The sequence below is a fragment of the Chiroxiphia lanceolata genome, chromosome 28, assembly GCF_009829145.1.
Source record: "Chiroxiphia lanceolata isolate bChiLan1 chromosome 28, bChiLan1.pri, whole genome shotgun sequence".
Classification (NCBI taxonomy): domain Eukaryota; kingdom Metazoa; phylum Chordata; class Aves; order Passeriformes; family Pipridae; genus Chiroxiphia; species Chiroxiphia lanceolata.
Window position 1 is genome coordinate 4204340 of NC_045664.1, and position 25310 is coordinate 4229649.

General features: G+C 48.0%; 1 protein-coding gene across 2 annotated transcripts in view; it reads left to right on the forward strand.

Annotated features, from left to right (window-relative positions):
* Positions 1-25310, forward strand: part of UNC5D (unc-5 netrin receptor D) — a 95094-nt gene that overhangs the window by 58138 nt on the left and 11646 nt on the right. Inside the window, exons 5-13 of one of the 2 annotated variants that reach the window (XM_032712717.1) lie at positions 7061-7241; positions 7427-7594; positions 8060-8224; positions 11523-11555; positions 16189-16293; positions 18377-18760; positions 20585-20669; positions 21403-21571; positions 23159-23386. In XM_032712717.1, the coding sequence (XP_032568608.1) occupies positions 7061-7241; positions 7427-7594; positions 8060-8224; positions 11523-11555; positions 16189-16293; positions 18377-18760; positions 20585-20669; positions 21403-21571; positions 23159-23386 (1518 nt within the window). The remainder of the gene's footprint in view (positions 1-7060; positions 7242-7426; positions 7595-8059; positions 8225-11522; positions 11556-16188; positions 16294-18376; positions 18761-20584; positions 20670-21402; positions 21572-23158; positions 23387-25310) is intronic. The other variant, XM_032712718.1, reaches the window with a different exon arrangement.

The following is a 25310-nucleotide window of genomic DNA, read 5'->3' on the forward strand; positions in this document are numbered from 1 at the left end:
ATTCCAAGAGTGGTGAGAGCCTGTTTTACATGGGTTTGGGTATTTATGGGGCCTGCACACACCGAAATGGGAGGTGGAGGATAATGGGGCTGCAGTAAAACAGGCTCTGAGTTATGGCCTGCAATGAATCCTGCTCTGCTCCCAGACAGCAGAGGGTGATTGCTAAATGCAAACAGCCTGCACTTGTACAGGTGCTCACAGAGCTCGGCTCTTGTGTCTGGAATAGCAATATTTGCTTTACTTTTAAGGGGCATTAGCTCCAAGTGCAATAAATGGGTTTCATTTCTCACTGAAGACGTTTCACTTTCCAGCCCGAGCTGGGGTGTGTGCTGGGTGTCTCAGCTGTGATTTATCTGTTAGTTAGATTTAGGTTTTCAGCTGCTTTTAAGAGCAATCTCATAATTGTCATGGTTTCAGGTCTGGCAGAGGTTGAGAACTGTGTGACACAGGACCTGCTGGGCTGGACTGACCCCCCAGAATGTGGTGACCTGGTAACAGGTCTCTTCATTCTGCAGAACTTCCGCTCAGCTGAAGCTGTGTTGTTTGACCTGGGACTGCTCTGTAGAGCCATTGCTCAATATGCAGAAACAGAGCCTCAGATCTCCTGGCTCTGTTCATATTCTGGCTCATATTCTGGGTGAGTGAGGAATAAAAGGGCAAGGGGGGTGCACAGACCTGCAGTTCCATGAGCTGGGGGAGCTGGTTGTGCAGCTCAGGTTCATGGTGAGCTTTATTTTTTTTATTTTTGCTTCATTACAATCCCCCTTTTTTTTTTTTAATTGTTTCATAATTTAAAATTATTTTAAATATTTATTTCATTATTCAAAAAGCTGGGAACATCTGCAGCAGTCCAGGTGCCTCTTCTGCTGACTCTGTGCATTTTGCAGCTCTTGAGAGCATTTCAGTCCCTGCTCAGGTGCCCTTTTTTGGGCAGCACCCCTCGGGTGCTCTGTCCACAGTGAGGGCACGTGCTGCCTTCCAGGCAGACAAGGGAACTGTGGACGCTGTTTTCTTCCAGCAGCAAAAAAAAAAATGTTTGTTTTCCTTCTGAGATTTGACTTGTTGTGAATAAATCAATACAGCCAGGGGGGTACCGAGGTCATGGAATAGAAACACTGGAGCAAAGCACTTCTGAATTAGATTGCTGAAATGAAAAGAAAAAAGAAGGGAGATAACTTTGTAGTTCCCCTGAATAGATAATTCCTTTTTATACAGACATGTGCTTTGGGGCTTTTCTGGGTTTGATGCGCTGCTTTGCAGTGCTGTGTATTTTTCTGGTCCTGCTTTCAGAAATGTGCTTGATTTCGAATGCTTGAACATGAAAGGATAAGTTATGAGACTTTATCATTATGTTTATAATTATGCAGATAATTGTGTGAGAGGGTCCTACAAGGGTTTGGAGACTTCACTGTGATGTAGGTTTTGACTGAACGATTTGGAGGAGCATCAGTGCAAACAGCTTTAGGAGAAACCACGAAGTTGTGGATCTGGTGTTCTGTTGCGTTTAGTTTTCAGTGACACAACGTAAATGTTACACATTTGTTAACTAACAATGTATTTCTTTAAACGCAGAGTTTGAGGTTAATTGCTCTTTCCAATATGCACAAACCCGTGAGTCACTGATGGATCTAAAGGATGTTTCTGTCGGTGAGAGCTCCCAATTACTCTCTTGAAATTATCATATCTGAAGGGCTGCTAAGGAAAAAGAGCAACATCGTGTCTTAAAGATCCACCAGAGCTCTTGAGATGAGTCAAATCACAGCCTTGTTTGCTGTGATGGCAGAACAGGCTTTGGTTTCAATTACTGCAGAGCTGCCTGTGATGATTTTCTTATCTCCAGGGATTTCCCATGGATGTGGTTCTGCCTATCAGGATGCCACGTTGGCTAAACACTGCAAACAGCAGTGCCAATAATCTTATCTAAAAAGGGCTTTTTTTTTCAGTGTCAGCAGCACTTTTCATTACTTTCTAAATGTCTGGGCATTGAAAGCAGGGAAAACCTCAGTGACGTGGCACTGGGAGCACCTTCCCTGCCCTGGGCTCTTTGTTTCTGCCCATCCTAATCCACAGGGAAATTCCTGATCCACAAGAAACATCCAGTGTGCACTGCCTGTCTTAGGATGAGACCTGGGGGTCACACCACACCCTTGGGTTCTGAGTTATTCAGACACAGAGAAGCTGCAGTGGAGGCTCAGCTGCTCCCCCTCCATTGCTGGGCTTTGCAGGGTTTGAGCCTCACCAGCATCATTTAGTGCTATTTACCATAAAATAGCTGGAGCCAGGTCTGTGTGTGCACTGCCCCCCCTGCAAAGCTCCCAGCCAAGCCCACCTAATGACCTGTGGGTTCATTAGTGCTGATTTGTTCATTGTTTGTGCATGGCCATAAAAACCAGTTAATGTCAGACACCGATTCCTCCAGAAATAGGAATAAGGGCAAACTTCTCTGGGATCTGGTGATATCTTTAACAATCAGACAATGTACCATTAGCAGTGGCATATTTAGCAGTGGATCTTCATTGCAGTGATTTAAAATAGCCTGTCTGAGTCAGCTCCTTGCCCACCTTTCCCACTATAAATTGATACCCACGTCCAGGCTGTCACCTCTCCCATTATCCTGATTCTGATTTCATTTTGACTCACGCCCTCCCATGTCAGCCTGTGTTCCCTTCTCTGGGTTTTCCATCACTAGGAACGTTTGGCTGGGGTTCCAGAGCACACAAACAGCACAGAGGGGGCAGAGCTCAGAGGATGAGCCGTGCCCTGGAGCTGCCACCAGTGAGGATCTTCTCTCGTGGCTTCCCTTGCTGGTGGGGGTTTGTGCAGCCACATAAAGGGAGATAATAGCACAGAAAGTGGGTATTAGCAGCACTCAAGTTTTCAGATGATCCCTCTTGCAACAACCAAGTACATCCCTTCAAAGCAAGTGTTCCTCTGAGCTTCCCCCAGCACGGCCAGGAGCAGCCCGGGCTGATTTATGAGTCAGTCAGTGTGTCAGATTTGTGTAATGAGATTATACATTCAATCTAATGAAGGAAAAATATGCTTACCAGCCCAGTGTGACAGCAGTGTGATTAAATGATTGGGGAGCAGTGTTCCCTGGGTGGATTAATCTGAGGGATGCAGCAGGTACAGCCAACCTGCTTCCCGTGTCTGCAGCGCTGGGCTGGGAGATGGATGGGGGCTGATTCTGTTGGTGAAACAAGGATGGGATCATAAAGAGGATGTTTGTATCCACCAAACTGGCCTTTGTTCTGTGTTAAACTCCCACAGTGATTTAGTGCTGCTTGTTTGAGTCTTGGGGATGAAAGGAAGATAAAAGGAACAAAGATTCTGCCCTTTAATGCATCCCTGGACCTGTGCCCTGCCCATCCTCACCCAGCCCAGCTGTAACACTAAGCAAGACTTCTCCAGCTTGAATTTTTAGGAGCAGGAGTGTCCTGCTAGGTCTGAGAGAGGGAGGTAAGGAGGTGTTTGCTGCTTTTCCAGCTGAGAGGGAGACTGTTTAAAGCTGGGATCTTGACGATGCTACAAGAAACCTTTGTGTTGTCGTGAGTCAGGTGTTGACCTTTCCCATCTCCAGATCCTGAAGTGTTTATCTTGCATGGAGAGAGTAATTGATTGTCTCTTGAAGAGGAGCTGACATTCTAACTATATTATCTTTGATATATATGTACTCTGGGGATTGACCACAAGAGAAAGTCAGATGTTGTGTTTAAAGGGCAGGAGAGGATAAGCCAGAAACAGGGGCACTGAGGTCTTTTGTCTTCTGACCTGCCAAATTATCACGTGTGCCCACAAGAGCTGAGGGCTGTATTTGCTGCTGGTGGGTTTGTATCCTCAAATGAGATCACCAGAAAGAACCAGAAATTGAGTCCTGTGCAGCCAGGCCCTGGGATGTTTGAGTCACACTGAGCAGCTGATGAAGAATTAGTGCATCAAACCATTTCAGAGCCATACCCGCTCTCTGACCTGCTCTCATCTTCAAGGTTTAAATAATAAATGTTAAAATAAATAACTCAGATAAGTTTGGTATTAAAACCAGCCAAGCAAAAGTAATTTCTGCTGCTGCAAATAGGAACATTCTTTAGTCTTACAGGAGGTTCACCAGCTGTGCAGCCTCCCTCAAACCTGGCAGAGCAGCAGTGATTCAGAGCCAGGGGAGTGTTGTTTCCTCCTCTGGAAGTTGGGTCATTTTGCTCCTGGAATTTCATGGCTGATGCCTGCCTGTGGAAAGGCCAACACTGTGCTGGTCTGAGGGGAAAAAAAAATGCTCCTGTGGTCTCACCATGGGGCTCCAAAGCAGCCCAGATTTTGGGGTGTAACATTCTGTTCTCGTGGAGGCCACGACTGTCACCCCTGAGATGGGCAGAGCTTTAACCTGTGCCAGGAGACAGAGGCATGGCTGAGGTGGGATGGGGTTTATTTTTGGAGAAGAAGAGTTCTCTGACACCCATTGTAATCTACGTGGGATGGGGGGTATTAGCTGATCTTACTTTGATAGTGCTGTAAGCTGGTCTTTGATAATTGCTTTCTGTAATTGGAACAAATTTCTGATTATGCTAATTCGGCTGCTGCTGCCACCCAGCTCGGAGGGGCTGAGTTAATCCCCATCTGCCCCTGCACTGCCTTTGCAGATCATTCCCTGATTAGCCTTCCAAAGAAATGATGGGGGTATTTTAATTCTGAGCAGATTGAATTTCAGGGGGAAAAAACCCCAGATATCTTTATACAAACTTATGGTATATTATGGCAAGTTTTAAGTCTGGTTCAATATAGAAACATTTAAGATCTTCAGATGGACTAATTCTTAAAAAGAAAAGGATATAATTCTGTTACAAGCAGCTGTGTGACCTCCACTGGTGACAAAGGGAGGGGAGTTAAATGCTGATGAGTTTTGAGTCTACTCTTCAGAGGCTGCAGTTCAGCACCCTGCTGCTCATTTCAGTGTGGAGACATTGCAGATGCTTTGTTACCTTTATTTTCCTTGCTTGGTTTGTGTGTATTTGTGTGTGGGCTGGATTTTTCCAAAGGTCACATCCCTGCCAGTGACACCCATCTTTTGTCACCACGAGCCCTTCAAATTTATCTGTTCATCCCAGAAGTTCATCCCTTAGTTCTCCATCTTTGAAAGCACCCTCCTGCTGAGGCAAAGGCAGGGAATGGCTCGGAATGAGGCTGGTTTTCTTCAAGGGAGGGGGAGGCTGAGTGAGGGGAGTGCTGGCAGTGCCATCCACTCTGGATGAGAAGGAGAAGGCGCCGTGTGTCCTCCAGAGCAAACCCTGGTTTGATCTCACGTCTCAACACTTTGGTGTTTATGTTCTGTCTGTTTAATGTTCTCCCTTTGCTGTGATCATCATTCCTCTAAAGGCTTTGCTTCAGTGTCAGTGCTTTTCATTCCCCAAACCTCTCAGTCCCAGCGAACACGGGAGCAGAGTGTGCTCCCTCCTGGAGCAGTGACAGGAACGGGGACACTGAACCCTCCTGTCCCCAAAATCCCTGCCCTGCTCAGAGCCAACATGCAAAATCCATCAATGCCCTCGTGACACAGTGAACTCTGGGAGTGCTGGACGTGTTTGTTGTTGCTCTGAACATTTCTCTGCACAGAAAGTGCTTTCGGTTCTGAGCGCGGCCATCGAGTTTCTGTCACTTGATTTATGCTCCCGTGGCTGCTCCATAATTTAAATTGCATTCCTAATTTCTGTGCTGAAACCCCCTTGGACAATTAGGATTAAAGTTAACTGCAGAAGGGAGACTGAGCAGCAAACAGATTCCTTGGTTGTTCTGTGCCTCAGATCAGAGGAAAATGGAATGTGCTCCAGGAGATGCTGCTCGGGGAAGGGTTTGGCACTGCTGGCACAGGGGAGGTGTCCCTTGGCTTGGGGAAGGAGTGGCAGGGAAAGGAGTCAGAGCTGGATACTCTTTTACCCAGCTGTGTCAAATAACTGTTTAAGTCCATGGTCCTGGTGTGGGATAAAGTGCCCCAGACCCAGAATCTTTCCTGGGTGAGTCTCCAGCCGTGGTCCAGGACACGGGGGGATGGATCCATCCCTCCCACACCCCCTGTCCCAGCCACCCCACACGAGTGATGCTCCTGGAAGGGGAACCTGCTGCCTGGCACGGGCTGTAATTGGCTTTGCTGGTCAGCTTTTGCAGCTTTGTTTATAAACTGGAAAATCCACAAATTGCAGACCATCTGCGCAGAGCAGAGCGCTAATGAGTGCCTGTAGCTCCCGAATCCATAAGCTCATTACCATGAACTTCCAAGTCCTTCCACAAGTTACTAAACAAGGTTATTCATCTGAACTGAGCTGAGAAGGGTATTTGACTCCAGGGCCCAGCCATAAACTCCTTCAGGTCCAGAAAAGCCATTAAAATAACTCACATACCTTCAGCCTTTTAGTAGAATTGGTTGATTTTGCTTCTATTTTTAATTTTTCTCTTCTGTAAGAGCAGCTTGCCATGCCTTAACTATTTGTTTTTAATGTTTCAAGTGGAGAAATGCCTTGCAGATGATTCCTGGGGCTGCTCAGAAACATGTTGGTCGGTGAACTCGAGAAGATGCATTGAAATATATTATACACAGCATCTCATGGTGTTTATGTGCTGTGACAGCAAACATTAATGGCCTCTGTTTTAAGGATGTTTATGGAAATTGGGAATCTGTTATGATGACTTGGCTCTTCCACTGTTTGTGGTGTCAAGCAATTTTGTCTGTAGTGTCACTTCAGTGTCTCTTTACTGACAGTTCAGTGTCTCTCTGTTTCTTCTCAAAAAAGTAGAATTAATAATACTTCTTATGTGCCATCCCACCCTAATATGAACCTTAACTGGCAGTTGTCTGCTTGTTTGACCACATAAAGCACGGTGCACCAAGAGCAGTGCTTAAAAATATTTCTTATTCTGTCTTGGTTGAGATTTTCCTCCGTGTTCTTTGAGCAAAGATCAGCCTTTCTGAGTTACCAATCAAAGGAAGTATTAACAAGATTAATGAGGTGATTAGCCCAGGTGCTTTTGTTTTGAGAGCCTCCTTCAGGCTCTGCTCTGCTCCTTCCCCGGGCAGGTGGAGTGGCTGAAGAACGAGGAGCCCATCGACTCCAACCTGGACGAGAACATCGACACCAGGGCCGACCACAACCTCATCATCCGCCAGGCGCGGCTCTCGGACTCGGGCAACTACACCTGCATGGCTGCCAACATCGTGGCCAAGAGGAGGAGCATGTCTGCCACCGTGGTGGTGTACGGTCAGTGCCAGGGCTCACCCTGGGCACTGGGGGGTCGGGGCTCTCCCTGCTGCACAACTCGGTGTCTTTAACACCCCGGATCCCGGGGCCGTCAGGAGGAGCTCCCCTCTGGTGGGATTTGCTGCTGGGTGTCTCCTGCCCCCCCCGGCACGGCCTGAGCCCCGTTTTGTGGGTTTGTTTTGCAGTGAACGGGGGGTGGTCGTCGTGGACAGAGTGGTCCAACTGCAACGCCCGCTGCGGTCGGGGTTGGCAGAAACGCTCCCGGACCTGCACCAACCCTGCCCCCCTCAACGGGGGGGCCTTCTGCGAGGGCATGTCCGTGCAGAAGATCACCTGCACCTCCCTCTGCCCCGGTGAGTCCCCACTGAGGGTGTTGCATTGGCTGGGACGGCTTTTGGTGCTGGGCAGAGCTGGGCTTTGAGAGAAAGGAAGGGGGAAATACAGCCCTGCTCGGGCTGGAGCTCAGAGCCCGCTGTAGCAGCACTGACAGGCACCTGTGGTTCCTCACCATGCTGTGATTTACACTGACAGAACACTCAACAACAAACCAGCAACTGGCTCAGAGTGAGAAATCCTGTAACTGGGGGGGTGCTGGGGGAGTGGGAAAGGGGGAGCTGATTTCGGTAACACCAGGAAGATAAGCACAAAAACCTGAGATAAGAACTTCACTTAAAAGTGTTCTCTAGCTGGGAGAAGTTTGCTTTCCAGTGTACTAAACGCGGGGTTACGGGGGAGAGATGTGGAACAAGCATTCCTGTGGGACCTGGAACCGCAGCAGTGCTGGTGCTGACGCTGGTTTTCCTTCCCCCCCTTGGCAGTGGACGGCAGCTGGGAGGTGTGGAGCGAGTGGTCTGTGTGCAGCCCCGAGTGTGAGCACCTGAGGGTCCGCGAGTGCATCGCTCCCCCCCCCCGCAACGGGGGCAAGTTCTGCGAGGGGCTGGGCCAGGAGTCAGAGAACTGCACCGAGGGGCTCTGCATCCAAGGTGAGCTGGCACCGAGCTGGGGTGGCCTGGGAGCAGCGGGGCTGGGATGGGAATGTGGCACCTGTGGTTCCGGGGGGCTGCGCGTGCCAAGCTCGGGATCCGCGGTGGTTCCGGAGCCGCCGGCTTTGCCCGGCACCTGCTCTGCCCAGGAATGGTCAGATGACTCTAAAAATCCAAGCACAGGGGGTTTGCAGTGTGTAGCTGTGGCCACCACCACCTGGCCCACGGGATGTGCCCCCTCAGCCTCCTGCCTTTCCTTGCCAGTCAACGGGCAGGGCACCGACAGGGAACTCCTGGTGCAGGAGCTGCTCGAGGTCAGAGTTTACTCCATTTATTGCCTTTAACACAGGAGTTAAATACAGGCAAATCTGCAGCTCCCTGGGAAAGGATTTGCCCTTCCTCAGTGTCTGGAAAGCATCTGGCACTTGGTGGCTGCTACTATCAACAAACAAGTGGGAGCCAGGAAAGGAGCCCTGCAGCTGTGGCAGGGCTGTGCAGGGAGGAATTGGCACCTTCATTCCAGCCCTGAGCCTGCTCCCTGTCCCTGTGGAGGGACTGTCACCTTGCCAGGGGGAATGGCAGCTGTGGGAGCAGTCAGGAGTGCCAGGGCTGAAAGATGTGAACAGGAATAAGTCTGCTTTTGCTTGATTTTGTATTTAACTAGTCCCCTGTCTTTGTTTCTGTGGTCCTGCGTTGCCCCGAACTTTCTTTTTTGCCCTGAGATTTTAGTATTTTCCTGATGGCAGAGAGCATCCTGTGTATTTATTCAGGCTTCAGAGACACTTCCACCTGAGACCTTAGATGAGATCTGGTTGGGTTTTGGTGGGAGGGGGTACCCAGCACTCCTGCTGTTTGTCTCTCACTCTGTGATCAGGGTCAGTCTGGCCCTTCTCAGGGGTCACAGGATGGTGCTGAGCTTGTTGCTTGTTTCTCAAGACCACTGTGATATTTACTGCTAATTCCAGCAGTGCATTCCTAGGAGCTATTCTGGGATAAAGCCCTCTGAAGCTTTATTATATAATCAAAGAATCCACAGGTTGGTCAAATGAAATGAGAGGGAGAGGGTCTGTGTGTTTGGGGTTCTGTTCACAGGCGTGGCACCAGGACAACGTTATTTTACCTTTTTTTATTTTTATTTTTTTTTTAATCATCTGGTGTCTGTGTCCCCTAAAGCAAGGCTGGTTTTCATGGTAGGAGAGATAAAAGCTGCCTTGTGGAATTCCCAGAGGGGAACTCTGTGTCAGTGCATCCATCCATCCCTGTGCCTTTGTCTGGGTACCCAGGGCAGCTGGGTCAGCTCTGCCCTCTGAGCTCTCTGAGTTTCAAACATCTCATCCCCTCCTCTGCCTGGGCCAGGCAGTGCCAGGGAGTGTCCTGTGGAATCATAAAATCATGGAATGCTTTGGGTTGGAAGGCACCTTAAAGCTCATCTCATTCCACCCCTGCCACGGGCAGGGACACCTTCCACCAGCCCAGGTTGTTCCAACACCTCCATCCCTGCTCCAAAGGCTGTGTTTCCATATGGATTCAGCTGGACTGGAGTGTTCAGTGTCTCCTGGTTCTTCCCCCCCCCGAGTGTGATCCTGTTTCTCCTTTATGGGTCGAGCTGCACGGGTGTACTTGTGTCAGATTATTTTTAGGACTGTAATTGCTTTCTCAGCTAATAGGAATTGATGCAATTACCCTATTTTTTAAAAATCTTTTTTTCCCCCTGCTCATCTTCCAATATGTGCCTTTCCTGCTCTGCCTCTCCTCCCGTGGGGAATCGTGGAGGAAATGCAGCCCTGTGCTGCAGAAAACTAATCTCTTGGAGGTTATTTATCAGGCACAACTTGTTAACTTTGTTCCTTTCGTGAGGCAAAAATAGAAATGAGACCTTCCTTTGGTTAAGGAATAAGAACTGGAATGAAAAAGTGAGGATGAGAGTGGAGGGTGCCAGGGAAGAATCCGGGGGATCCTGAGCTGGCAGAGGAAACACTGATCCTTGGGATGGATGTTGGAGTCAAGGAAATGGGGATAAAACAGGGGCAGCCCTTGGGTTCTTTGATCCCTGACAGGAGGATTTGGAACATCCCTGTCCTCCCTTTGCTCCTTGATGCTCTGGATGGATCCCAGTGGTCCAGCCCTGGACTGAGGAGCAGCTGGAAGTGCTTTTCTTCCAGGGAATTTCTTCTCCCACTTGTAACAGTTGGATAAATGCAAACGTGGATGCAAAGGAAGAATTATCTGGGGTTTGATGCATAGCAAAGATTGCCAGGGCTGCCAGGCTGGGAGGAAATGGGGATTGACTCGTGCAAAGGTGGCTTTGGCTCCACACAGCCCCAGGAACTCACTGGTTCCCTGCACATTTGTTCTTCCAGTGTTTATTCCCTCCCAGTATTCCCAGTAGAGTCCTTCTCCGTGGTGGAATTCTCTCTTGCAGAGGTGAAAGCTTTTTCTTTGCCTAATAAAAAGAGAGGGGTGTTTTTTTAAGAGGTTTTTTTGTTTGTTTGCTTTACTTCTATCTGTTTGCTTTAAAGTTATTTTGTCGACCTTCCAAACCTATTGATTTCTTTTCCCAGCGCCCAGAACACAAACAAACACTTGGGCCATAAACAGCCCGACCCCAAACGTGTGTTACTGAGGCAGCAGAAATCCCAGAGAAATTCACTTCCCATTTTCCAGCCAGCCCTGGGTTCCTTTGTCAGGCTTTAGGTTATAAATGGTAACTGTAATTATGACAAGGGAGACAGAGAAGCCTCATTTTTGAGAGCTGCAGGCCTGATAAAGCCAATTTTATCCTATATTTGCATATGTATGGTGGTACATTGGTTCTGTATGTTCTTATATACACTTACAGATGTGATTATTGGGGTGTGTTTAGGTGCATAAATATGGATATACTTTACATTTTTGTATTTTATGAGTTACTTTTAAGTGTCCATCACTCACCTTCCCATATATCAAACACACAGAAGTCATTAATTCTGAACTGACTCTTTGCCAAGTGATCCACTGCAAAGTATTGAACTTCCTTCTTGCTGAGATGTAAATAAATAACAGCATCCAATAGAGCTAATTCAAATACTCGAATTAACCAAGTGAGAAATTACTGCAAAGAAACATCCTGAAAGGGATTTAGAAAAAAATAAGATGAAGAGAAAAATATGGACAACATAAAATATTCATATTGTCAGCAAACGAGGAGAAAATGTTTCATTTATAGAGTGAGACAGAAGCAATATAGGAAATAGATATGCTCCATATAAATTTATTAAGTGCAACTTTCTCTCTCTCTCTCTCTTTCTCTCTCTCTCAGATAAAAAACCTCTTCATGAAATAAAATCCCAAAGTAAGTTGTTTTTTTTCTCTTGTAAATATGATTTTTCTCATCTTCTCTGCCATTTGGTTTATTTGTTCAGGATCTAAGTGCCACAGAAGGTTTTATAAAAGGCTTTAGCATCTGCTGAAAGTGTCTTCTGAGCACCTTTGTGATCATAGGCTTTGGTCTGAAACCAGAGAGGTGATCAGTCCTTAGCAATTTGTGTCTGACTGCAGGAATGCTCGTCCTGGAATGGATCTCCTGAGCCCTTCTGATTAGGAAAAAAAAGGAATTAATAGAGGAGTTTGGTTTTCTTGCTCCAGATCCGGTTCCACTCCTGGCTCTGACCTTGCTCAGCTCCCTCCAGTCTCACCTGCTGAGGGGGTTCCCGTGTCCAGAATGTCTGGTCACCCTTTCTGGGCTGCTCTGGGGGTCCCTGTCCTGCCCCCCATCCCTGCAGCCCCAGCTGGGGGTTTGGGCTCTGCCCCAGGGAACAGGGGATGGATGAGAGGGAACGGCCTCAGGCTGCACCAGGGGAGGTTCAGGTTGGGTGTTAGGAAAAGCTCTTCATGGAAGGGGTGGTCAGACCTTGGAAGGGGCTGCCCAGGGAGGTGCTGGAGTCCCCAGAGCCATGTGGAGGTGGCACCTGGGGACGTGGCTCAGTGGTGACCGTGGTGCTGATGGTTGGGGTTGGTGGTCTTAGGGGGCTTTTCCAACCTTAGTGGTTCTGTGATTCCATGATTTTTGCATTCCTGGCTCTTAATCATTTGTAAGGATCCCCAAAGTGGAAGTTAGGGAGCTCAGAACCGTGCTGGGGTTGCCTTGGCTGCCTCAGCATTTTTGGGTTTGGCCTGTCTGTGTCTCCCCGAGTCCTCCCCTGCTGGTCCCCGTGGCCAGGCTGTGCCACAGCTTGTGTTCATCTGTGCACCTCCCCTTTGACACAGGATCTGGAAAGAATACCAGTGAAATCACTTGATTTTCTGATTTATCCCAAAAGCAGCTTTAATGGAATTGATTTTAGCCCAGGAGACACCTGGGGAATGCAAGGGCTGTGTTGTAGCTGGAGACATAAAGCACAGCTCGTTGCTGTTCAGCAGAACAGGGCCTTGGTCCAGGCCTCCATGAGTCATCAGTGATGCAAAATCAAAGCCAATTATGAAGATAATTGAGAAACAACCTGTTCTACTCAATAACCTCTCACACGAGTCTCTGACTTTTGCTCCTGGTGCTCCAGGACTGGCTCCAGGTGGGAAGGGAGCCCAGGCTGGGCTGGGAGGGAGGGATGGAGAGCAGGGAGCAGGGGCAGGGCTGGGGCTGCAAGAACCTCTCAGATCTGCTCCCAAACCCTGCTGGTGGAGGGGGAAGGGTGTGCCCTGCACAGCTCCTGGAAAGCACTCCTCGTAAATGAGATAATTTAATCAATTACTGTTCCTAATGTACTAAACCAAATGTTTCATTTTCTGCTCCTGCACATCTTAAATTATCTTCAGGTGCTTTATGAAACTTAATCATAGTTAATAGAAACTTCATTACCATCAAATGTGCTTTCAATAAATGTTGTGTAACAGTGTCAGGAGGTGGAGTGAAAAATAGGCTGCAATTACCACAAACATGGATCCTGGAACCCAAATGGATAAAAATCGTGGTGCTTTGCCAGAGTCCCTCCCGGCTCCGGGCTGGGAGGATGCAGCTCATTAAATAGTAATTGGTTGGCTATAAATGTTTTCTTTCCTAGTTTGTTTGTTTTTCACTTTGTTCCCTTCTGGGAAAACATAAAAGCAGAAATTCCCCCCCTCCCCAAATTTCCCACGCTGTCCTTTTTATCATTAATTTCTAGTCTTCCACGAGAGGAATTCTCTGTAAGAAAAGAGAGAAAGATGAAGAGATTAAAATTGCTTTAAAAAGCCAGCAGTTGTTTGTAAAGAAATACTGACATCCTAAATCAAGGGGGAAGTTTTCCTTCTCATGGAGCTCTGTTCCATGGGAATAATTCAAGGAATGCCACGTCCCTCTTGTTTTGCTCTTTTAACAAAAAGCTGTTTGAAAATCTGCTAAATCCTGAAAGGGAGATCCTTGGCCTCTGGGCTCTGTGTGTTGCTTGGGGTTTGTGGTGGGTTTTTCCCCTCACAGTGGGACAGTTTTGGGAGCACCTGAGTGACCCTTCCAGGTGTCCCCTGGAACAGAACCACGGTCATTGTCCTAAAAGAGAAGGAAACTCAGAAAGAATTAACTGTAAGAGGCTTTAATCATAGAATTTATAGAACAGTGTCAAAGTCAAGTTCTGAGGATACCCAAAAGTATTCACCAAAAGAAACTTCTCTTTTACTTCTTCTGGTTGTTTTGAATTCCGTGTTCTCTCTCTGCTCTTTAACCAGGTACAACGTTATAAAAGTAGAGGTAGAAGAGGTAATTCAGATTTTCAGCCCTTTCCTGCTTTGAAGTAATGATCAAAATGGAAGCCCTAAAGATGCTTTGTGGTGCAGCAACCACAGCTCACTCTGCAAAGAACCCACTTGCTGTTGGGTTTCTCCTCCCCCTGGGCATCCATCACATCCCTTCTATTGCCTCCTTCGTTGTACTCGTTACCTGCCAAAATTATGTCAGCAATAGAGTCTCATAATTAATTCCCTGTAACAACAAAGCAACTTGGGAATAGTAAACTGGAAGAAATAGAAGTGTAATCAGTGTCTGTGCTTCCCTTTCTGCACCTGATCCTGGAGAGTAAAACCAGTGTGGGATTGAGGCTTTGGATTGGGGTTTGGGTTGTCTTGGTGTGACCCTCTGGGTTTGTGTTTCCTTGTCCTGTCTCCCATCTCCCATCCTCAGTCTCATTTTGCACTGTCAGCTCACAGCTGACTCTCTGCAATTCTCAGCTGCACCAAAAATGCTTAAAATTCTCTTGACAACATTTTTCAAGGTGGGAAGGGGGGGGGGGGTCTGATGAAAAAAGAATGCTTCAGAAAGAAACCTTTCTCTCTAGTAATTGGTTCAATAGAACAGTGTGGCAGTTGAATTGTTCTGAGAAGTTGGATCAGAGCTATTTTTAAGTTTATTAATGTGATTTCCCGTCCTGACCTGCCACAGAAGGTGGATTTCTTCTCAAAGCTGATATTTGCACGCAAATTTCACGATTATTTTTTTTTTTCCCCCCCTTCTCAGCAAGTTGTGAACGTGTTAAAAGCAGGACCCTTTTCAGTCTGAGGTTATTTGGAAACGCAGCAGAATTTTCTTGGCTAAATAATGGTTCTCATAAAACTGATTCCAGGACATTTGTTTTGGGTTGAAGGGGGTGCTGGGTTTCCTCTGCTGCCTCGGGTGAGGAGCAGCCTGTGCTCAGCCCCTCCCCAGGACGTTCAGCTCGGGCTGCTGTCGCTTGTGGAAACGCTGCTGGAGGTGCTCATTTCTTTCACTTCTTTCATCCCAACCCTTCTGAAATTCCGGGATCATTTTAAAAAAGCTCAGCTAAAACAGAGTTATCTGACTTCCCGCAGGAAAGTGCAAGGCAAGCCTCCTCCCAAACAGTAATTAAGTAATTTCGATAATTGGCTATTTATTAAACGCTGATTTTTAACTTTCCGCCCTATTTCTGTGCAGTGCAGCTCGTTTATGGGTTCTGAGCAGTCTGGATTCCCCAGTTATTTTTTTTTGTCACTGTCATTTGTTGTAAATAAATGCAGTTTGTGTTCCCAGGGCCTCTCCCGTGCCAGGAGGAGCCCCCCCAGCAGGGAACAGCTGATGCCCAGGGTGAACTCGTGGCTCTCTGCCCCCAAACTGGAGCTGGGCATTGAGGGAACCATCCAAGGACCCACTAAGGGCACTTGCCAAGTAATTTAATTTCATGCTAGGCTGTCCCAAATCCCAGCAGACCTAGAACAGCAGGGCTGGATATTTCAATTATGGAATATTGCAGTCTTCATTTGGATCCGTTCGGGCACAGCAGGGGATTCTGTTTCTCTGCTGTCAGAGTTTGGAGTCGTAGAAAACTTGGTTGTGGGTTCGTGTGTGGGCACAGCCATGGGCAAGGTTCAGTTTCCAGCCTGATTTTAAAGGCTGAAGGTGCTCCCAGGGATGTTTGGGAGTCTCCTCAGCCCCGCTCTGGGCTGGGACAGGATGGAGTGTTCCTTCCTAAAGCTCACGCAGCAAGGAGGAGGAGGAAAGGGAAATCTGCACTCGGGTTCTTCAGAGGATCCATGACCTCCTGGATTAGCTCCAGAATCCAAACCTAGAACTTGCACATCCCTGGAAGAGCCAGCAGGAGATGAAAGTCCTGCTGAGCCCTCCTGGCTGCAGCTCCTCGTACTCCCTTTGAGGCTTGAGTTCCACACTTGAGTGATCTCCGGGGGGCTGGAGCGGGAATCGATGGCCCAGCTCAGCCAGGAGCTCAGAGGGACAAGCTCTGCTGCTGTCACAACCCACCTCTCCTGTTTTAAAACCTGCAGGGGCCACGGTGGCACCCCTGAACCAGAGGAATCTCTGCTGTGTGCAGTGACCCCTCAGGAACCTGCTCCTGCTCCCGGGTGGTCGCTCCCCAGCGCTCTCCGTGCTCCCGGGACCTGCTCCGTGCCGGCATCTCCCACTCCTGTCTGGCTGTGGCTGCCCAGAGCCCCCCCTGCTCCTTCCAGCCGACATTCCTGACCCTGGGCCCTCTTGTTCTTCCCCCCAGACCTGGAGACTGCCAGTGACATCGCGCTGTACTCGGGGCTGGGGGCAGCAGTGCTGGCCGTGGCCGTGCTGGTGGTGGCCGTGACGCTCTACAGGCGCAGTCAGAGTGAGTACGGGGGGGGATGGCATTGATTCCTTCATTGATTCCTTCATTGATTCCTTCATTGATTCCTCTGCGCTCCCGGGAGCCTCCAGGCATTTCATTTTAAGGCAGTCAGACAAGGTTGGTGCCCTGGTTTCGTGTTTTCCTTCCCCCCAGAGCTCCCGCTGCACACACATGTTCGGGGAGGGTGTCCTGGCTGCAGGGACAGGACCTGGTGGTTGGAGCTGCCTTTGCCACTGCCCTGCCCTGGCAGCTTGAGCAAACACAGAATCCTTCCTGACCACGCTCCAGAGGCTCTAGAAACCCTGTCCCAGCTTTTACACTGACTTAGGAAAAGCCCAGACTGAACCAAGTCAAAGCAAACCCAGGCAGCACTGTCTGTGGTTCCTTCCTGTTCAGGTACAGACCTTTTCTTTACTCCAGGAAGAGTGGTTAGTTAGTTACTGATAATTTGAGAACTGATAGTTAGTTACTGATAATTTCAGAACCCCAACTTGTAGGTTGTAGCACTGAGGTCTGTGGGAAATAAATGGGTGTAAAAACCCCCTGAAGCCCTAAAAACCCCGCCAGTGCCATGAAATGTGGACAGAACATTCAGTGAAGGCAGCTCTCGTGTTTTCTGGAATGTTATTTCCTTTGGACAGACAGGTGGGGAGGGACAGGAACGGTGATGAAAACAGAATGTTTCCTGGTTCTGTTCTGCCATTCTCCCCAGCCCAGGCTGCCTGCAGTGGGTGGTGTGTTGGTGGGGTGTGAAAGCAGCCCCATGTCTCTGTTCCCTCTGCAGAAAAGGGAAATATGTTGCAGAGTTTGTCTGGGGCTTTTTTTTTTTTATGTTGTTGTTTTTACAGTTTCTTTCTGTCGTGGGGGACATTTCTCACCGAGCAGGACTTGCAAGGAACTGGGAAAAGGGCCGGGTAGACAAGGATGTTTGAAGGAGGTTCAGTCATTCATTGCCAAACCCAAGCCTTTAATTAGAGCTGTGCAGTTCTCAGTGACTCTCACACGGGGACTTTTCCTTTGTGGTTCAGTTTAAATCTTGTTCTGAGTCTGGAGAATTGTTCATTTGACCCGATGTTTAAAGCCATTAGTTCTGGATGCTCTGAAAATACCTGAGCACACCAATCCCTTAACTTATTAGTTCAGTTTCAGTAACTTTGGGTTCTCTGTCTATGGGGCTTTTAAATGAGAGTATTTGTAATCTATTCAGCAGGAAAAAAAAAAGGCCAGTTCTCTGTTCAGTTTGCTGAGAAAAGAGAGCCCAGTCCTGACCAATGGACAACAGATTAGTGTGATCCAAACTTTATTCTTCGGAGAAATGTGTTTATAATGTTGGCAAACCATCCTGCAGTCCTTTAAAGGGATCAAGTGTTCAAGGATACAGTACAGATAATTTCCAGAAAAATAGTTACTTTGGAAAACTTGGATTTACAAAAACTAAGCAACCGACTGAACAAAAAAATCCTGCCACAAAACCAAACAAAAAAACCCCAAACCAGCTTAAGGATTCAGGCCCTAAATCCATCCATTCCTTCTCTTTTTTTTTTTTTTTTTTCCCAGAGTGTTTTGTGAGCTTAAAGGCCCCTAAATGAATAACTGTGATATTTTTCCCCCTATTACTCTTGTCCCACTTTCTTTTCAGCCTGGTTCCCCTCAGGCAGGAAGTTATCATTTGGTGTGAGCTCTCAGAAAAGGTCTGCAGGAAGCTCTGCTTTCCCCCGGGGGGGGGTTTGATGTAAGGGGGAGGAAAAAAAAAACCAAGAAAAGAAAAAGGCAAACGCACAAACTTGAATCCAAGACAAAAGGAAGCTCCTTCTTGGGTTCCTGCACTCTGGAGCTGCCTGGAGTGTGGGAAACAGGGATGTTGGAGCTGTTGCCTCATGGGGTTTTGTTCTTTAACGTTGCCTGATGGGGTTTTGTTCTTTAACGTTGCCTGATGGGCTTTTGTTCTTTAACGTTGCCTGGTGTGATTTGGAGCTCAGAGAGGGTGAGGAAGGAGGGGCAGGTCACTGAGCAGATGGGAGGGCTCTGGAGGGCTCCAGAGGGGACATTCCAAGCAGTCACGAGCTCCCTGCTCCCTCCACAGGTAACTCCCTGCTCCTGAACTCCTCCATGCAGCCCGACCTGACCGTGAGCAGGACCTACAGCGGCCCCATCTGCCTGCAGGACCCCCTGGACAAGGAGCTCATGACGGAATCCTCCCTGTTCAACCCCCTGTCCGACATCAAGGTCAAGGTGCAGAGCTCCTTCATGGTGTCCCTGGGGGTGACGGAGCGGGCGGAATTCCACGGGAAGGCTCATCCCGGGACCTTCCCCCACGGGAACGTTCCCCACCGAGCCTTTGGGACCGTGCAGGGCAGGAACAAGGCCGTGTACATCCAGAACCTGGCCTCCATCTCCACCACGAGTGAGCTGAGAACCACGGCCCTTTTCGGGCACCTGGGGGGTCGCCTGGTGGTCCCGAACACAGGTGGGTGGATCCTCCCTCCTTCAAAAGCACATAAAAGAATTATTTCAGATGAGCTTGATGTAGTGTTTTATAACTAAGTTTTTAAAAAAAAAAGGCGAGGAAAGAAGAAGTGGGGGCTCCCTTTAATGCAGATTTTGGGAAGTAGGGCATGTTGCCCACACAGGAGATGAGTGATCAGAAGAAAGCCTGGGATGAGGAGGAAGGAGGCATTATGCCTATTTGAACTGTTTTAAATTACTGCCTCTCTTGATGTCTTCAGCATGAAAGCCACATTAATCAAAGCTGCTGCTTGCTTGGATGCTGATCCAAAGGAAGGGCTCCCCGGGAAGGGGGTCGATGTTGGATCAGCATCTCATCTGATGGGCTCACATTCCAAGCAGCCTCTCCAGCTCCCACTGCCAGGCTGGGGGTCAGCAGCAGAGGAGGAGCAGCCAGCCCTGCAGAGCAGCCCCTGCTCCCCACAGGGGCCCTGGGGGGGGATTTTGGGATCAGCCCCTGCTGCCCTCCTGCTCTGCTCTTCTCTCAGCATCAAAGCTGGGCAGGTTCCCAGAGTGGGGCACTTCAAAGTCAGCAGCATCCCAGGGCTGGGCTGGGCTCTGGGGTGCTCAGTTCACGTTGTTTGAGGAGTGGAGTTTGTTTTGTGGCTCCAGAGTTCTGTGAGATGTTTTAGATGGACAGAGCTGTTTGTTGGAGCTGAGCACACCCAGCAGCAGGCTGGGCTGGAGGAGAGGGTGTTTGGACCACAGCGCTGTGTTTGCACCTTGCTGCAGAAATTTCCTTTTCCAAAAAGGCAAAGGGAGCAGAAAAAGCCAGATACCCCCCCTGCCAGCTCAGAGCTGCCACCATCTTTCAAACTCTGGTGAACTTCACTCACTCTAAATTCAACTGTTCCCATTTCCCTGGTGTGTCCAGGCCTTTCTCTTGCTCTCTGGTCGAACCGAATGATTCAGAGCTTTATCCTTCATGTTTCATCAAATGGGCGCTTCAAAGGTTACCATAAAAAATGTGGTTTGTGTTTAGAGAAGATTGATAACAGTGTACAAGTGAGGGATGCACTGCTAGTGCACAACCATGCACAACACATGGAGAGTTTTAATTTCTTCCCAGATCGTTTTTATGCTCGGGGATGAACATTAGAGAGGCAGAGGCACTAAGTCAGTTACGGCATAAATTAAGAATTCCCTCACACTGTATATTTAGCTACTTTATATAATGGTAGTCCCATCAATTAGATTATTTAAATATGTATTTGGTCCACTTGCAGTTTATGTAATTCTGCCTTTATGTAAGCCTGTCCTTGCTGGCCAGTTGTGAATTATGGTGTGATCAGGTCACTGCTTCGCTGAGGTTCTGATCTGTGTGACGTGCAAAGTCAAATACATCCTTCCTCTCCTGAGGATATGACCCAGCAGTTTGATTTCAGTGGAAAGCTTCCTTGTTATCTTCTGATTTTATCCTGGTGGAGAAAAAGGATGATGGGATCACTTGGATTCACCAGTTACCATGTGTAGGAACAAAAAGGTGATTCCTCATGATCCTGGTATTATCGGCTTTGATTTCAAAGTTGGGAAGGGGCAAAGAGCTTTCAAGAGGCTTCTTGGGAAAAAGATGTGTTTTCCTTTAATGGAAAAATAATGTCTTTATTTCCTTTAATAATGTATTTCCCTTTCATGTGATGACTTTGCAGTCAGGAGCTCAGTTTTGGAGGAACGTTCCTGTGCTGGGCACCTCTGTAGGTGTCCATCAGAGCCCAGGGGGTGTGGGGAGTGTTCTTTGCATCCTGTGCCATTCCCAAAGGGAAGTTCTGCCTTTGCTCTTTTGTAGGAGTCAGTCTGTTGATCCCACATGGAGCTATTCCTGAAGAGAGTTCTTGGGAAATCTACCTTGCCATCACTCAGAAGGAGTCCAGGTGAGAAAATTCTTGTCAGATACTTCATCTCCTTAACTCAGCCAGCAGGGAGTGCAGCCAGGCATGGGGGATGAATTCAGATGGGATGAATTCAGATGGGATGAATTCAGATGGGATGAATTCAGATGGGATGAATTCAGATGGGATGAACCCCTGGACCTGTGCTGGTGGGATCTCCCCTGGCTGTCCTGGAGCCACGTGCACGGATCCACTTTGCAGAGTTCTGGATTTGAGCAAAGGCCCATCCCTGGTGCCCGTGTGAGTAACTGAGCCTGCTCATCCTGCAGAATATAAATGGGCTTTCAAACCAGGGAGATCACACTCAATCTGGAAAAATTTATGAGCCTGCCTTTCTTAAGCCATAATTTGTTTTATCTTCGTTACTGTGAAAACATTGTGGATGGCAGCCTTGGAAGGCAGAGCGTGGTGGGACCAGCTGGTGCAGGGAAGCAGGGCTTGCTTGCACACAGCAAGTTCAGTGCTGGATCTGGGTTAAACAAACTGGAACGTGCTTTGAATCCCAGAATCCTGAGCTGACCAAGGGATGGAGTTAGATGGGCTCTGATGGTTCTGTTCCAGCTCCTCCATGAAAGGAATTTCCCCGCTCGTCCTTTGCTCTAAGAGATGAGTGAGGGGCTGAGACCTTGATTAAAACCCTTGGAAATCTGCAGTTGGAGTGAGTTCTCGCTGCTGACAGACTTTCCTGCCTCTCCTCTCCTCTCCTCTCCCCCAGCCTGCAGCCCGAGGGCTCGGCCGTGCTGCTGGGGCCGGAGGTGACCTGTGGGCCCTCGGAGGTGTCCGTGAGCACCCCCTTCGCCCTGACCATCCCCCACTGCGCCCACGCCGACCCCGAGCACTGGAACATCCACCTCAAGAGGAGGACCCAGCAGGGGAAGTGGGAGGTAAGGCCAGAGCCCCCTGACGGGGTTGGCCCAGCCACAGTGAACCCCCCCGGCCGTGCGGGCACAGCTCAGAGACTGCAGCAGTGACAGGCACAGACACCCGAGAGAAACCATTAAAACCCACTTTAGCACTGCAGCAAAGGGGCAGCTCTGTGATCCACCCCCGTGGCTGAAAAACAGTATTCAGTTTTCTCAGATTTATTTGTAAAAAACGTGGTTTTGCTTGATCCCAAAGAGACTCAGTGTCGGAACAGAACATTGTGTCCACACAAGAATTTATCCTGGCATAGAAGGAGTTATGGAAGTGCTTGCAAATATTTTTTAAAAATTGTTAAAAATTTAATTATTTTTTTTTAGCGCAGAAGGACCCTCCCAGTTTAAAAATCTTGTGTCTCTGGGCACAGCCTTCAGTGACTGAGCTGTGCCCAGAGCCTCTGAAGGATTAGTGCACGTTAAACTATTGTGCTTTTTTAGTTGAACATCTATTTCTTAATCCTGCCTGGCTGAGGAGATTAAAGCTTTGTGCTTTTGTAACAGGAGGATTTGATGGTTTCAGTCTGTCCACTGGCAGTTTTAATGCCTTTGGCCACCTTGGGCTGGAGCTGTTTGGGGGGCAGCAATCTCAGGTGGCCTGAACTTTCTGTGTCATTTGGGGAGACAGACTGAGAACCCTCCTGAAATAAAACACGACCCAACCTGTTACTCAGCATTCCACAAACCCACACAGGATGGAAAGGGCTGAATTCCCTGGGAACAGCAGAGCCAGTAACCAGACACAAATCCATAGGCAATGGATTTATTGCATTGCTGCTGGAACTGGTTGGTTCATTGCACTGTGAGGAGGGAAAAATTAGCAGTTAAAACATTTGTGGATATAAAATCCATTCCTGGGCTCCATAAACCCCTCTGTGCTTTGCCTCCTCTAAACCACTGCGTGGTTTGTTGCTCCCCTTTAAACCATTTCCAGGTCAGGTTGGTTTTCCTGCTTTAGATTTCCTTAGTGAGCTCCATCAGTGTGGGTCCCAAACCCCCTGGAATTGGGGAGGAATCAGCAGATCCCTCCTCTGGTGGGGCTGTAAAGCAGGGCTGAGCCTCAAAGGCAGAGGAGTGGGGCAGGGAGGTTTTTGATGAAGGAAAAACGTGACTGCAGTGGGTGTTCTGGAAACCAGTCAAGTCCCAGCTACTGTTCAAGGTTTGCTTATTGAACTTTAATCCTCGAGGTAATTTTTTTGAACCTGACATTGGGGGGGAAAAAAAAATTAGCTGGGAAGTCGAGAGCACTTGAAAAAAGATGCTAAAATTGCTTACACACCATCATTATTATTGTATGCTGCACACATCGGGGCCTGCACAATGCACGGCCATAAATCCTCCTGCTGACTCAGGGCTAAATTGGGAATATTTACTCACACAAGTAGTCCACCATCTCCCCTTCCCTGAGTGAGCAGCCTGGTCCTCAGGAACGCTTTGCATTCCAGTTGAATAAAAAAATAAGCAATGCAATGACTCCTATTGTCGAGGCCTGTTGGTTTTACTTCATTTTTTTTTTTTTTTTATTTTCTTTAAACCCGAATTTCGTTTTTTCAGGAAGTGATGTCTGTGGAAGAGGAAACTACTTCTTGCTACTGCCTGTTGGATCCTTATGCCTGTCACATTCTCTTAAACAGCTTTGGAACTTATGCCCTAATTGGGGAACCCATCTCTGACTGCGCCGTTCGACAGCTGAAAGTCGCCGTTTTTGGCTGCCTGTCTTGCAATTCTCTGGATTACAATCTGAGAGTTTATTGCATGGATAACACCCCTTGTGCATTCCAGGTAAATGCCTTCGCTTTGCTCGCTGGGGGTTGGTTATTTTTGTCCTGGGGACGGTCCCAACAGCCCAGAACTCCACCAAAAGTGACAATATTGGGGTTTTTTTTAAGCCGCCGCTGCGTGACTTGCAATGAGTCCCTTGATTTCTCTGCAGTGCTGTTGCACGTGTGGATTTACACTGTGAGAGCTTTAGGGCAGCCAGACTGGCTTGTCATTCTTTGCCAGGCAGATGGAAAACCAAAATCCCTCAGCTCTGCTTAACCCAGCACAAATTCGGGGCCGGGGGGCTGAGCTGGAGCTCAGTCTGCACCCCCAGGACATGGAAGTCATTCCTAGCTGGTGGAGAGTCTTTATCACACCCCCAGGACATGGAAGTCATTCCTAGCTGGTGGAGAGTCTTTATCACACCCCCAGGACATGGAAGTCATTCCTAGCTGGTGGAGAGTCTTTATCACACCCCCAGGACATGGAAGTCATTCCTAGCTGGTGGAGAGTCTTTATCACACCCCCAGGACATGGAAGTCATTCCTAGCTGGTGGAGAGTCTTTATCACATCCCTGAGCTGGCAGCAGTTCAGGATCTCCTCTCCCAGTTACAACTGGAGCAAGAAGAAAGAGGTTGGCTCACCATCTCCTTAAACAAAAATTAAATGTTGGTGCGTTTTCCCTTTAAAAAAAAAAAAAGGGGGGGTGAAAAAAAAAAAAAAGACCAATCCCCAGGTGGCAATTGAAATGAGCAGGATTTTTTTAATGGTATTCCAGGACAAAGCAGTGACATTCACTGGCTTTTGCAGCCTTAGTAAACTCAGAAGCTTTAACAAAATGGTTTTCTTCAGGGAGCTGAACTGAAGACAGTTGTGACATGAATGTTTCCTTCCCTTGCCTCTCTCACAGGGTGGAAACACGGGTCTCACTGGTGTCTGTGTGCTTCTAATAAAAGCAGAGCCACCAGAAGGATTGTTAAAGTCTTACAATGGCTTTGTAATTATACTCTTTATAACACTTACACAATTAGTGGGTACCAGTATCTTCCTGATGAGTCTGTAGAAAATTATTAGAAGAATAATTACCAGTTTTCTGCGTGCAGAGGAAGGAGAGCAGGGTGTTTGTAGATAGTGAGACAGCTGTGTATATTTACAAAATGATACAGCCCTTAAGAGCATGTAAATATTAGTGTGAACATGGAGAAACAGGGCTTTGGGTGAGGAATTGGAGTTGGGGTCACCAAGTTCTGTCTGACAGTGACTCCTTTGCAGTGCAGTCCTGGATGAGATACCAAGTTCCTTCATTTTTGACTTTGCCCCCCTGTGGAAACCCACCTTGCTTTTCCAGCAGCTGCCTTTGCTCCCTGGGCAGCTCTGACTTGGGAAACTCTCCCAGACCCTTTGTGTTTTGTCATTTGCTGCAGCCTCGGTGGCACCTGAGGGTTTGTGGCACATTAAAAAGGAAATCCAGCATCTTGGAGGAGTTTTGAAAACAGTCATGAAACAATCCACTCCCCTCGTGGCTGGAAATCAAAAATTAAGGCTCCCTTCTAATTCTTTCCTTCATATAAACCCGACCATGAGGAGTTAAAACGAGCTGAACTCCTGTAAAAATTGCTCTCTAATAGGAATCCATTAGTACAGTTGCAGAGAGCTCGAGCAGGCATTGAATTTTCAGAAGGTCACAATGATTCCAGGAGCCCTTCTGACAATACCTTTGGTACTGACAAGCACTGAACCCCTTCGATGGATTTGATTTGATGTAATTTATGTGGATAAAAAAAAGGTAATTTGGAGAGACTGCTTGCCAGCTGATTTTTATAAAGACTTGTGCAACCTTTCCTTCCTCACTGGTGTTTTTACTGTCTCAGCACAGGAGTAAACATTGCTTAAGCACAGGCAGGGGCGATCTATTTTTTTTTTTTTACTATTATGCTTTAAATT